The sequence below is a fragment of the Anneissia japonica genome, unplaced genomic scaffold, assembly GCF_011630105.1.
Source record: "Anneissia japonica isolate Jap-2015-1 unplaced genomic scaffold, ASM1163010v1 scaffold1785_len1016330_cov206, whole genome shotgun sequence".
NCBI classification, from domain to species: Eukaryota; Metazoa; Echinodermata; class Crinoidea; order Comatulida; family Comatulidae; genus Anneissia; species Anneissia japonica.
Genome location: NW_022694363.1, coordinates 940,121 through 955,428, shown reverse-complemented (window position 1 = coordinate 955,428; position 15,308 = coordinate 940,121). Strand labels below are relative to the sequence as shown.

Sequence of the window (15,308 nt, the reverse complement as noted above, 5' to 3'; positions counted from 1 at the left end):
TTTTTCGAGGTGTTCAGCGCTTTCTTCACTTCTGCTCTCGTAATGCCTTCCACTGGTTCTTCTGCATCCACTACACCATCTCACTCATTCTCCTTATTCATAATACTTTCCATATAAGTTCTCCAGATCTTCCCTCTGTCCACTTCATCAAAGTAGATTTTACCATCCTTACCCTTGATGCAGTTACTTTCATAGATATCCTGTGACTCTTTCCTTAAAATTCTTAACTTTTTGAAGATGGCTTGGCCCCCTCTACTCAGCATTTCCAGCTCTTTCTCCGTTTCTTTCTTCATGGCTGCAGCAACTACTTTCTTAGTCTTCTTCTTGTTCCTCTTATACCTTGCCTTATTTTGCTCCATGTTCTGCTTCTGCATGTGCTTGAAACTAACCTTCTTCTTTACAATTGCTTCTTGCACTTCCTCATTCCACTACCAGGTTTCACCCTGAGGTGTCTTGCCTTTGCTCACTCCACATACTTCTTTGGTTGCGTTCAGAGTACATAGTTTATATTTTAGCCATGGATCCTTTTCTGAGCTACTCATCCACAATTCATCCATTTTTTCTGCAAACTTCTGTTGGATTTTCACATCTCTCAACTTCCATATTTTTAGCCTCTTTGGCAGCACTTGTTTCTTTTTTGGTATATGCAATTTTCCAACATCCATTACCAGTAAGCTGTGTTGGAGTTCCCCTGGAATCACCTTCACATTTTGGATCTTTTTTCGCCATTCATTCTCTACCAACATAAAGTCGATTTGAGTTTCTGCAACACCGGATTGAAATGTTGCCTTTCTTTTATTTTTAAACCAAGTGTTACCCACTACTAAATTTGATTCTGCGCAGAACTCCAGCAACCTTCTTCCTTTTCTATTTCGTGTACCTATACTAAAACCTCCATGAATTCCTTCATAACCATCTATATCCTTTCCAATGTGGCCATTGAAGTCACCTGCTACGACTAAGAACTCTTTTTTTTCCATTCAATCCCAATTCTTCTACTAAGTCGTCGTAAAATTTATTTTTCTCTACTTCATCTCGGCCAACTTGTCGTGCACAACAGCTAACCACTCTTATTACTTGCTTCCCCTGTACCATCACTACAACAATAATTCTGTCACTTTTTCTCCGTACTTCGATAACTTGACCTGAAAGCTCCTCCTTTATCATTACCCCAACACCTGCAGAGAGCCTTATTTACCAGTGGCATCGACAGATGAGGGTCGAAGTCTCTCTTTATGGGGATCCAGACCTTAAAAGAGAACTAAATGATTTTTTGTTCTAAACGGGATTTTTGATATGTTATTAATAGAATCAACCTTAAAATCGGTTTTGGCAATTTTTTATGAAGTTATAGGCCATTATATACGATTTAATCGTGACGTCACTGGCGAAAAAAGTAAGATCGTGTAAATAAAACCGCCTAGGGTATCCACCATGTACAATCTTTGCGTGCATGCTGTAACCATGGCTGTAACTCTTTTGTTGACAACTACTGATGCAGTTATCAAGTCCTATGTACAATCGATACATCTTTACCACACCACATTTTTTTAAAATGAGGCGATGAATTTCTTGGACTAACATTTTTCGCGGGGGATATTTTACAGCCTGGCACATCCTCTTCATTTATTGCAAATAAACAGAATTGCTTACATTTTAACGAAAGACAAGCACTGTAGGCTTATGATAACTCTTAGCATGGGACGAGGGGATGAATCTCCTTTGTAAAGAATCTGCTGTGAGAGACTGCGAAATTTTTGTGATGAAAAATTAGTCAATTATTGGTCCTAAAACCCCACATTTTTAACTCCAGTTTTAAAAGATTTGGATTTTATATGCATTATTATCCATAATGGTGTTTTAATTACGTTGACAACTTAAAATCCCAATTTAACTATCCTTTCTTTGTTGACTGCATTCCTCATATATGCGCACATGATATTGTTCGAAAATAAATACCTGCATGTTTTACGCTGAGAGATCTGGCTAGCATGTTAACAATTAAGGATGCATTTTCAATCTTTCCTGCAGAAAATAACAAATTTTATATTGAGTAGGCCTATTATAATAGTTTTCTTTTTAAATCAGGAGGCATAAATTTAGTTGGGACCCGTCAACAAATGCTATTGATAAATCTGTGGTCAGCGGCTGCTGAAGCAGCGAGTGTGTCCATCTGGGGAAACATATAAAAGTCCCGATCGAGCAAGGCCTGCAGAGATGTGTATAAGAGACAGACTCACGGCTGGCTGGTTCAGTCAGTCAGTATCGGTATCGGTAAGTATTATCATGGAGGTATAATTTTATACCTCCATGCTCTCAGGTGGTCTCTTCTCCCCACTCTCTGCGGGGACACCCAGAGGGTTCTCCATGGTGCGTGGATATTTTCCTGTGATTGGCTGCAACGTATACGTGACGTCATTCACAACCAATTACAGGGGCAGCGGCACGTCGCTCGTCCCACTTTTATTTTTTTTATTTGATGGCAGAATCCTTCTCCTGGCTTTCATATCACAGTTGTTAAAAATGGGGTTGTTTTGAATCCCATAATTTCGGAAAGGAATGCCAATAGGGGACAATGATTGTCCCGATCATGCTTGCCTGCAGGACCGGCTCCCCTGTGGTCAGCGGCTGCTGAAGCAGCGAGTGTGTCCATCTGGGGAAACATATAAAAGTCCCGATTGAGCAAGGCCTGCAGGACCGGCTCCCGTAAGAACACCAGCCGCCGCAGCCGTGGGAAATGCCAATCTGGGGAACATGAATGCTCCAACCAAGATAACAGGAAGAACAAAAATAATCCAAAAGGGAGGAAGCAGCACCATCAGAAGATAACTAAACCGCCCAGTAAGAATTTATATAGCCCAATTTGGTTTGGGGTTTTGATGTCGCATTTGCATAGTTTTCCAATTACTAGGATTTAAAAACAGAGAATTATTAATACACCATTCATGAAATTGATTAAGGTCATTCTATAAGAAGCCTTCTTGTGAAATAAGATCCATTTTCATAAAAGGATAGATCATCAACCCATTGCAGCATCATTGATCATAATCTGAAAAGCAAGGGTCTGAGTTTAGTCCCTCGAGGGGGCCACCACCCTTGAGACAAACGAAAGAAGACATAGAATTATTGTACTTAACACACTGCTCTCTGCGACTGAGGAAGTCGCAAACCCATGAGACAATCAACCTACGGATTCCTATATCAATCATTTTGGATATTAGCACATTGTGATTGATAGGTCAAAAGACCTACAGATTCCTACAGTATATCAATCATTTTGGATATTAGCACATGTGATTAATAAGGTCAAAAGCCTTAATAATAATAATATCTCGAATTTATATGGCGCCAGTTTGGTACGGCATTTTGATTTGAGAGAATGATCGGAGACGGCGAGATGGAGTATATCGGGAAATCATTGAACGTAAATATGAAGGTTCATTCAGATGGAGAGTTTAAAGGTCAGAACAAGTAATTTAAATGCAACACATTGCCTGATTGGCAGCCAATGAAGGTCACGCAGTAAAGGAGTGACATGATCATACTTCCGAGCACCGGTGCATATACGGGCAGCAGTGTTTTGAATGCATTGGAAACGCTTGAGCAGTTCCTGGGGAACGCCAGCTAATAGGGAATTGCAAAAATCTAGCCGAGATGATATCAGTGAATGAACAAGTATTTCAGCCGATTTGGTGTTAAGAAACTTCCTTATTTTTCCGATGTTACGAACGTAGTAATTAGCAGACTTGCATATAGAGCTAACATGTTCTTCAAAAGTAAGGTGTTGGTCAAAAATAACACCAAGGTTCCTGATAGATGTCGAAGGCATAAGGACTGTTGCCCCAAGGGTAATGGATGGAAAAGTGGGCTTAGGGTGCAGAAATCTGAAATGGAATACTCTATATTCAGTTTTGTTTTCATTCAGTTGAAGTTTGTTCAGAAACATCCATTGTTCGATTTCAGAAACTGTCTGCTCAATCCTATTTATAGCAATTTGTGATTCATAATTAGGATCATAAGGAACATACAGCTGAATATCATTAGCATACAGATGAAATTGAACTCCATTATTACAACCAAAGAAATGTATAAAGTAAAAAGTAAAGGTCCTAAGACCGAACCTTGAGGAACTCCATAAGGAAATGATTTGATCGATGACATAGTATCATGGATGCGAACAGACTGAGACCGTGGTTTCAATCAGATGGTGTTCTAATGAAATCTGTAAGTACTGTGTGACCGTCCCAATGTTGCAAATTCTCTCAGCCACAGAGCACAGGTCTTGAATGAGGCAGTAGTGACAGGTAAGTTTTTTCCATTGAGCAGTGTAATTAAAAAAGGCAACCTGTCTCCTATCAAATTAAGTGCCGCAAAGCTTGAGCAATCCAAGGTTTATCCGACTTGTGGATCTTAACTACTTTAATTGGGGAAAACTCATAGCAGTGTCCAGAAGTTCATTTAACTATCCATTTTTTCTTGGGTGGTTGTACAAACTTGTGATATCTGTTTAATCCTGGCTGGAACTCCAGCGCTCGAATTTGCAAATTCTAGTTGGATAAAATGACGAACTTTGATTTTCTTCACTGTATTATTCATCTTTCTGATCTTGGGTTTCCACAAAATGGACAGGTGGTCGCTTTTATCAAATCGAATGTAACGTTACCACGTGTATGAAATTTAACGACTTGTTTATGATTGGTCCCGTTCATAATGTTGTACATGTTTATCCGGTTGAAATCTCCCATCACACAAAAACCGGTTTTAGGTGACTGTGAACAAATACCATCCATGTTTTCAATCAGACGGTGTTCTAATAATGCTTGATGTGGGGAATTAGTAACCATGTAATCACCACACAAAACAATTTGTGAAATCCCCTTGGGAGTCTATGCGGCCTTAGGTACAGCAATGTTATTAAATGGTTGAACTGTCTTCACGAATTTAACACATTTGAAGTTCTTACCCGAGTCCTAGGATCAGTGTGTGTATGAAGTTGGTCATTCCTTATAAAAAATATGTTGTAAACGACAGAAATTCGCTGTTTTATGCAACCTTCCCCACGTCTGCCCCTATAACTACGCCTACGCTTAGACGGTAGACCGTCATGGCAGGATCAATACCTTCAAAACGGCGAGCAGCAGGGTCCAGTTCACTTTTAAAATTTCAGGTCATTGTAAGCAATCAACAAGGCCGTGTGCTAGCTTCCACTGTACACGAACAAAAAAAAGTAGTCAAGCGAAAAAACACATTAAAGTCTCAAGAAAAAAAGCACTTCACTAAAATCACAAAATAGCAAACAGAACATCTAAACATCCAAAAGAAAAAAATTTCCAGCCACAAGCACCAGCTCACTCAGCGCTTGTGGACTGTCTTCTTGAATTAGATAATGAGAGGAGAGATCTTTCAATGTGTTGCACAACGTAATGTGTACGCAGTATGTGACTATTACAGTATTGTAAACAATGTAGGCTTTGAAGTGTATAGTTGCATACCATACATTAAAATTAACAATGTTCACCTGATTAGATTTTTAATATGTTATTTCTGTTGCAATTAGTTCGGGGTCAATCCAGATTGACTAGACTAACCCACATATGTAGTTGCTATTGACATTGCCATTATTGTTATTAACTATGCCATGAACGTTAATAATTAATGTAATTACTATTATTTTATGAACATTATGTTGTTTGTGTATTATGTTGAGATTATAAAAGTAAAACTTCCCAAGTTGTTTGACTGTTAGGCGAGACTTTTTTATTCCGCCCTCCTCTGACGATCTTTAAAATAATAAGTTACCTGTGGAATATTTTGGTTACCTGTGGAATATTTGATTGAAACATCTACTGTAACCTGTGTAAGGAAATGTACAACCTCTATATTTCGCTGTAAACAGGAGTGAAAATCCTGTCCCTTTCTTTTGCTTTGCACTTGCTAGAACAGCACTGCATAACACTATCTTTTGAACATTTAAGTACCCTACTAGTGTAACTACTGTACTGTATATTGTAAGGTTGGGTCAAGTGGAAGGCTGACGCATCATTTAGTTTAGCAAGCATATGAAATTTAATCTCATGGAAGTTATTCTCTAACTCTGTCATGATAATAAAAAACAAAGAATGTAAGTTACCTTTGAGAGTTGTGGTTTAGTTTCTGGGAGCTTTTGATGACATCTCATCATCTTCGTCAGAAAAACCACAACTCTCAAAGGTAACTTACATTCATTTTTTTTAATATGAAATTTAGTTTTCCATAATCTACATTATCATTTTGTTACCCTTTTATTTTGTGATATAAATATATCTACAGCTATCAAACAAAGTCATTAGACTCTTTATTGTCCACAATCTCGATAATGACAAAGATGATAATGTTTGATATTGAATTTATTTATTGTATATTTTTCCATCTATTCAGTAAATATTATTGTTTATATTGATACCTTCAATTATTTACTTTTTAGGATTGACTGATGATGCTTTTCAACAGCTGCTGTCAGTTATTTCGAATTGGTATGACAAGCATGGATACATCAGTATGCTGAAAGTTCTGTACTGGGACCATTTGAAAAAAAATCCCCTTTTAATCCATGCTTCAAAGACATTGGGCTTAATGAATTTGTTGATTGCTTGCGGAGACCTAGATTTAACAGATATCTCTCTAATTTTTGATACCATAAAGGTAACAAAGACGTTTGGTTTGGAAAATGAAATTAAACGACAACTGCCATTATGCCCAGATGTTAGAAATGTAATAATCTCAAAATTCACATCTCACAGACAAAAGGTTATAAAGCTTGGAATGGCACTGGCAAATGACGATATGTCAGTGATCAATGAACTATACAATAAGCCAATAAAAGAATATGCGGATTCATGGAGTTTGATTATGGATCTAGAACACCGTATGATAATTTGTGATGGAAAGATAGAGGCATTCATTGACGATCTAAAGAAAAGTGAACTTGTGGAAGGAGCTGTAATCGCTTTAACAGAAGGTATTATTGTTGGTAATTTTGTTGCTGCTAAATAATAATATGGTCACAATGTGACAAAAATGTCTCATTGTGATCATAAAGGTTCTTGTGATATTTTTGAATGCTAATTGTGTGAACCATACCCTTCATGGCATACAAGTAGTTGTACATGTATGGGTCTTGTTGATACCCTATTGTCATTAACAGTGTTTATATATTGATGTTATCATTATTGTCATTACCAATGATGTTGCCATCATTGTCCTTAGTATTACTTAACCTTTATAAACTATTTTTAAAATTCATAAAATGCCTGATTTTAAATCAACTTTAATAATGTTTGAAATGAATACAATATTCGCTACTGCACCTGTGTGAAAAATTGTGGAATCCTTTCATTTTATTATAAACAGGTAAAAAGTGGCATATCTGCTTCATCCTGTCTTTTTTTGCCGCATGCGTGCTATACAGCCTATACGTACAGTAAATAACTAACCTATTATTATTTATTGTTATATAATTGTTGGGAAAATATTTAAGTAATTGTCAGATGGTGTGATAAAGAACATAAGACATAGCTTCTAAAAACAGAAAACGTTAAATATAAGATTTCAGAGATAGGATTGTTTTCAATAAAGTTTGTAAATATAGGATGCTGAACATTATATATATATTTTCCCCTGAAAATGAAAAAAAAAAATTCTTAAAAAACAATTTCGAAATTAACTGTTGCAATTTGCACTTGCTTCTTTTTTAATTTTTTAAAATTCTTTTCCAGAGCTATACAGTACAATTGACCTATATACTTTTATTTATTAATATATACAGCAGTTGGGGAAATATCTGAAGAATTGGCGGAAGATAGCGATAAGGAACGTACAGCACAGCTTGTAAAAACAGAATGTGGTATGTTAAAATATTTCTGTGACTTAAAGCCCCATTCTCAGCAAAATTTCACTAAAAAAGATTTTTTTAGAAAAAATGCATACTCTAATTATTATAAAACATGGAAAAATATTGGCTTAAATTTTAATTTTATGCAAAAGGATAAAAAAATGATAAATAGACTGTTTCTCATAGGAGATTAATTTCTCGACGACTGCTTCGTTACTAGGCAAATTCAGAAGTTGTAGATCATATGCGCTAGCATGATCTCACTTTTGTGTACAGTATAAAGTAATAAAGTGCGCTCTCTCAAATGAGCTTACAACCACCACTGGGGGACTTCTAGAGGCCCAGCATTTCACTCTACGTAGTTACCATCATGAAATAATTAAACAATAAAACTGGAAAAATCCTGTCAAATTTCGCCTAGGAGAGGGCACCCTATTTTTCGAAATTAGTTGAAATTACCAAAATTTGGTGGTGTTTGAAAAAACGTTAATTCATCAAACAGCTTACTTAACAAAACAAACATAATGGTGAAATATGTTTATAAATAGTTTAAAAATACAGTGAAATACTTTTGGTGTATTTTGACCAAAACGATAAAGTGTAATTTAATGGACAATTCGTGGTACACAATTTTTATGATTTTGTGCTCTAGAAAATCGTTAATTTGAAATACAAAAAAATTTTGATCAGAAATGAATTCAAAATCCCTGCTATAAAAATTTATTATCTATAATTTAAAATATTAGGATAACAAATTGAGTAGCTGGGACGCAAATCCGAATCTGGAAACTAAGGGTACCTCCATTTCGTTGGACTCAAACACTAGCGTGTACTCCATTTTGGAAACATCGACAATCATAATCAGGAAGATCGTATTTATACAGAGCAATTCCAAGACCGTCTGTTACACCAATAATTAATATGTGTGAAATAAATATACACCATTAAAATGAATATTATTACATATTTAGTCTTCCAAATTAGTAATTTATTGATAACATTTCTGTTGGTTTCTATTACGATTCGTATGCGAGGCTGAGGCCTAGGCCGCACACATTTGGGGGGCCTAGCATATTTGCGTACCCGTAAATATGCAGTAAGGATAATTAAAAATGGCTCCAATCTTTCTGAAATCTGTATCTTGTTGGCTTGATGACAAGTGTACATGAATTAAGTACCATCCTTCACAAATTCACCCTATCATTCACAATTTCACTCAATTATATGCAATTTTTAGGATTTTATAAAGGAGAAGACGACAACATTTTTATTTTTATTTTTATTAATCATTTTCTTTCTTTATGATTTATAATAATAATAAACATTTCATACACCTGCTTCTAAATATTAACATAATATATAAAACATACATATTATTGATTATGATATCATGGAATATACCACACCCCCTCCTCCCATCTTCTTAAAGAAATCTCCTTCAGGGGATTTATATAGATATGGTACATTTCCATGGGAGAGACTTTAGTATCATAGGCTGGAACTTGTTTCTGTAGAAGTGGGGTAGCAACGTTTCATGCGGGTACTACAAAATCTGCTTCTTATAAGAAAAATATTCATTATACGGCCTTTGAATAAGCATCAAACATCATTATTTTGCTTATTAAATATCTGTTTTAAAATTTAATGATGATGATTTCATAATGTAAACATTAAAAAGCAAAGTCAATATAATTATATATTGACAGTTGATTTACAACTTCATGTCCCTAAAATAAAATATATTTGCAGATTACAATAATTAATACTAATAGAATACAATGTATCAAGAGATATGCTTTGGTAAAATTTTTTTACTAATTAAATCACTCACAGTCATACATGCCTGAAAATATTATTTTATGAAACATCCCTAGACCTAGGCTGTAATTACAGAAAATAAATTATTATATAGAAATATAAGCAAGGTCTATAAACCATCCTAAACTAACACACGTGGAATGCATGCATTCAGACGCTAACTAAAATGCATCGCACCGCAATGCGGCCCGCTGTAGTGCTACAGTTCGCTCAGCTACCACTACCGCATGCTCACATGCTCAAAAAACTGCCTAGCATTTTACGGCCTAGAAGTATGAATAACAATTTTTGATCAGAGTTGATACAAGTCTTACCCGACTAAATTAGGATTAAACATGATAAATCAACACTTCAAAAATATATTGATTAGCTGGGATGCAAATCCGACTTTGGAGAAAATTGTAAATAGATGCATATCGTACCAGATTTTCACTATTTCTCCTGCGTCAACATCAACCGATGAATGCTTATGACAGTGTAGGTTATTTCAAGAAAACCCAATTGGTTAGCAAAGAAATGTTACCATATAAGGAAGCCATGGGCGGGCCTTATCTATTAATGAGAACTATAAATAGAGCTGATGCATTTTTGCTAAGCAACGCTAAAACGTGGTTACGCTTTGAAACGATAGGTGGCGCTGCGCAAAGCAAATGCGGAAGTAAGATCGAAAAATAACGGACAAATCGCCTATCAGCTGTCCGATCTTGCAATAATATGGAAGAGAAGGCTTAGGGAATTTAAAGTATGCAGAGTTTTTGCTAAAATGTTGACGGGAAATATGTGAAATTATATGTTTTTATATCATATCTAAGATGGGTTTCCTATAAAAGCGTGTTCGTCATTGATCAGATTGCAAATCGGCTGTATATTCCACATTGTGTTTATCAACCAATCACGGCCTTTAATGGTAAGCTTTGCGGCTAATAAATGTGTCTGCATGAGTCTAGTTGGTAGCGAAGAATGAGCCGTTTTGTGGTCCTTGCAAGGGTGGGTGGTATCTCCTCTGAGAGATAAACAATGTACTGTAATGCAGGCTGGCCTAGAGCTAGAGGAAGACGAACTATAGGCTGGCTGGGTAGTACGTGTGTGCAATAGATCAGATATTATATTGAGTGTATGTACAACACATTTCGTGTTGCCGCACTGTGGTGTGGTTGATGATGAGGACGTTGCCGTTAGATACATGAAAGCAAGGTCCCACATGGAATTTTTGTTCTATTGAGACGGTAGCTTTTCAGCATTGCTCTAGGATGATTAACTTTCTTTACATATGAATTCTTTAGCTTTTCGTACTCTACACTTGACTATCCTAGGCTGACAGTCGTATTTAATGGGGCGGAGTGGATTTCTTTTTCGCGATTTATCATGGGATGGCTACTGTCATCGTTACCTAGACTTGTAGACGCCGTTGTCCATATGGTAATGATGAAGATCGTTAGTGTACCTGTCTCTTATACACATCTAGATGTGTATACATATATGTATATATATGTATATCTGTCTCTTATACACATCTAGATGTGTATAAGAGACAGTACTTATGTTTTTCCATGCCAGAGAGAAAAAAAATCCAAAATTTAAAACTTAGTCTTTCATATCAAATTTGGTATCAAATTAAAGCTTAATGTCTAGAGTTTCTAGGTATATGATTACTATTCAATATTGATCGCGATATGATATTTAAAATTATGATTTATTATTAATATTGCTTTTTTCTCAATATATTCATAATAATGGAAAAATAAAGGTCCATGTAAAATGCCAGTATCATATATAAATATGATTAATTTCATTATGATATTAAAAATAGATACATGAGTTAATAATAATAATAATAATAATAATAATAATAACGATTTTTAAAGCGCAAACATCACCACCAAAAATAGGTGCTCAAGGCGCAGTGTCAAAACAACAGGAAGAGAACAAACAGATTACAAAGAACAAAGTGAAAACATGTAAATTTTTATTTTATTTTAATTTATTAAAGAAAATTAAGCAGCACAAGAATACAATAAACTTTTGTTTTTTGTTTTCCGGAAATCTTAACCAATGTTTTAGTACCTTATAAATAGTTTTATTCCTAGAGATGAATGTATTTAATAACTTTTAAGTAGCCAACACAAAGTGAAAATATTAATAATAATTGATCATAAAAATGTGTCTGTTACCACAAAAAAATGCTTTTTTATATTACAAAGTTAATATAAAATAGACTGAATTTATTTATTGAAGTTATATTAAATTAAATGTATGTATATGGGTCTATTAAATCTATAACTGTTGGATATTAAAATTTGATAATAATGTAAATTACTATATTAAATACGTTTCCTGTACGCTGAAACCTATTGCCATTACCATTTGCATCAGTTTTAGTCATCACCCATCAGATAACCAAGTTTTTTTTTAAAACTATTAATGGATAATAATACATCATTTTTGTTAAATCTTAGTACTGTATGTTATCTTTTTTCACAGTATGTTTTTGATGTGCTAAATTGTATTGTGATGCTTTTTAATGTCCCAATTTTCTATTTGACTTTTAATGTAAATTATATATATAAGTACAGATTTTTTGTAAATTTCTATTTATTAAATTCTGTACAGCGCCAGCAAACATTTTAAATGGAGATTGTGTGCGCCTTATTAAATAAAGTTATTATTACTTTTATTATGACTGACATAAAATAAGTACTAGATTGAGGTTATTTGTTAATTAATTCTATTAAATCCATAATATTGACACTAATTTAAGAAAACTTAGAAAAGCATATTTATATTGTAGATTGATATTTATGTCACACTGTTACCGAATTCTAATTATATATTTTTAATTACATTTTTCAAATTATAATTTTTAAAATTATGTTTTTTATTTAGTTATTTGAGATTTACCAACCTATTAAGCAAAAAAAATATATATTTTTTATTTTCTTTAAACACTTATAAGCTATTTTATGTATTTTTCTGTTAATTAGTTCTTTCCTGTATTCCTCTTCCCCCAAAAATATTGTGCTAAATCATTTTTTTTTTCAAGACATATGGTTTTCTGAATTGTTTATATCTATACATCCTTACAAGAAACGTTATTATGACAATATGTTATTTATTGTTGAATAAACCTGCTTTTTTAACATGGATATTCATGTGGACATTTTGTCACACTGTTACCGTCACACTGTTACCGGGTATTTAATTAGTTGCATTTAATATTTTTTGTATTCATCAACCATTTTAAAAATAAATTGTCACATTTAAGCTTAAACTGTATCTCATGTTATGCATACATTGAAATTAAAATATCAACTTCCAGTTCACAGGATTTTAGCATTATGTAATCAGGCAAATAATTGATGTCCTTTTTCGTCACACTGTTACCAACGCAAATATTAGTTATTATTTCATAAATGTAGCTAGTTTAAAAAAAAGGAATTGTTGATTATAAAGGGTGTTGTAGTAGTAGTTGTAAATAAAAAGTTTGATGATGTTCTTTATTTTTCTAAAAAATTAATTATTGTCTCTGAATGTCACACTGTTACCGTGGAATTGCCCATATATGTATATATATGTATATGTATATATATGTATATATGTATGTATATATATGTATATATATATATATATGTATGTATATATGTATGTATGTATGTATGTATGTATATATATGTATGTGTATGTATGTATGTATATATATATGTATGTGTATGTATGTATATGTATATATATATGTATGTGTATGTATGTATATGTATATATATGTATGTATATATATATGTATATATATATATATATATATATATATATATGTATGTATGTATATGTATATGTGTATATATGTATGTATGTATATGTATGTATGTATATATATATGTATGTATGTATATATGATGACAAATGATATACGTAATTATAATGTGCCTTTGGAAAAATATATTTCTTAGGTACACAACAACCCCTACAACAACCATATTTCCTTTCATATCACTGTACACGACATCACACCTTTCCTAACTGTTAAGTGAACATAACAAAAAAGGTCTATGATGATGTATACAACTACTATAACTTTAAACATTTTTTTTAATGCTCAATACACTCCACACAACCTCCACTCACCAGCAGCACTTAAATATTGCCAGCTATTGTCAAGTGGGCTATTGCATCATTGATGCTCTCGTTTAAAGACAGACGGCAGATTGATATTCATCTGTGTTACCGGATTTATAAATTTTAGTCTGCTATTAATATTAGGTCTTTTCATTGGTTAGTTTGATAGTTGCATGCCAGCAGTCTTCAGCGGACTTGATTTAGTCGTAGTTAAAACTTCGACTACGTTGTTTGTGAATAGAAATCAAAGTTAAAGTTGAAACTAAGACTAAATGAAGTTCTAGTTCGAAGTTTGACTAAAGTTCATCTTAAGAATACGGGCATAAGTCTTATAAAGCTTTTTCAGTGTTTACATGTACAGTAAGTAGCATGATCATATGTGTTGTCTACTGCTGCTATAGCAAAGGTCTAGCGGTGGGATCCCCTCCGCGGTGCTCTATTTGTAACTGGCCAGCTGTTCAAACTAGTTTGCTGGAAGTCCCCCAGTGAGTTGAGACGTTGGCGGCGCTGTTACAAAATAATCCCAATAAAATGGTTTATAGTCTTGGGGCCTCACTCTTAAATATTACTATACGGGGAGGTGCCGCATTTACGGGGTATATTTTCGAGGACTTGGTAGCACAAGTGTGGGAAATATGGGGGGGGGGAGTTGCAGCATTTATAGGGTATACTTGCGAGGAATTTGTAGCACAAGTGTGGGAAATAACAATAATATTTAATGTTCCTGGCCTGTGTGAAAGTCACACGACTTTCCGCACGATGTTAGCGGGAATTTTAACAGAAACTGGGTGCTATTAGCCGGTAAGCTCTTGCCAAGTCTACTGTACCTTGGTACAGCCACAAGATCGCGGACGGAACAATTTTTGCCATCGGGAACCAGTCGATATTGCACCCTCTCAGGCCACTATTGAGTGGCCTTTTTCCTGTTGTCTTTTAGAGCACAGTGCGATTTTGGTAAATGGTAGTTCATAAGAATTTTCAGTAAAATAGGGAGCGCAGGTGTCTCATGTCTTGAAGTGGCTGTGGAATTTATGATGTAATGTGACTAAAAGAGAAAGTTAGGTAATTATGTAGAATGATCTGGAATTGTAGGGTTTGTGTATAATAATGTCGCACACTGCTAGTCATCACTCTCAAAACAAGAACACAAAAACGACTGCAGAACAGTTCAACTTCATTTATTGAGCACTCAACAGTGAAAACATCAAAGTTGTCCAACAAGAGGAAAACGAAAACCCCAACAAGTAAATGGCAATCATAACCCTGCAAAACAACACATCAATTATCAGTCTCACCGTATCAACATACTAAAGCTGAATCACAAATAAATACATAATCCAATGGGACTAACCATCATTGAAGGTATTTAACATTATACAAATAGCAAATAGACATAATAATTATAGCAATTAACAGTTATGCATGTATATAGGATTAGCATTATGGTAAGCATATTTTCTCTTTAAACCAACACATTATCAAAGATGTAATAGTCATATGAGTCACAATT

General features: G+C 34.2%; 1 protein-coding gene across 1 annotated transcript; it reads right to left on the bottom strand.

The window, feature by feature from the left end:
- Positions 1-428: 428 nt before the first annotated feature.
- On the bottom strand, positions 429-980 carry LOC117101040. The gene has a single exon (XM_033240905.1). The coding sequence runs from the start codon at positions 978-980 to the stop codon at positions 429-431; it is 552 nt and encodes a 183-aa protein (XP_033096796.1).
- Positions 981-15,308: the final 14,328 nt, after the last annotated feature.

Coding starts and splice junctions, on each gene's coding strand:
- LOC117101040 (XM_033240905.1), bottom strand. CDS start 980: ATGGAAAAAAAAGAGTTCTTAGTCGTAGCAGGTGACTTCAATGGCCAC.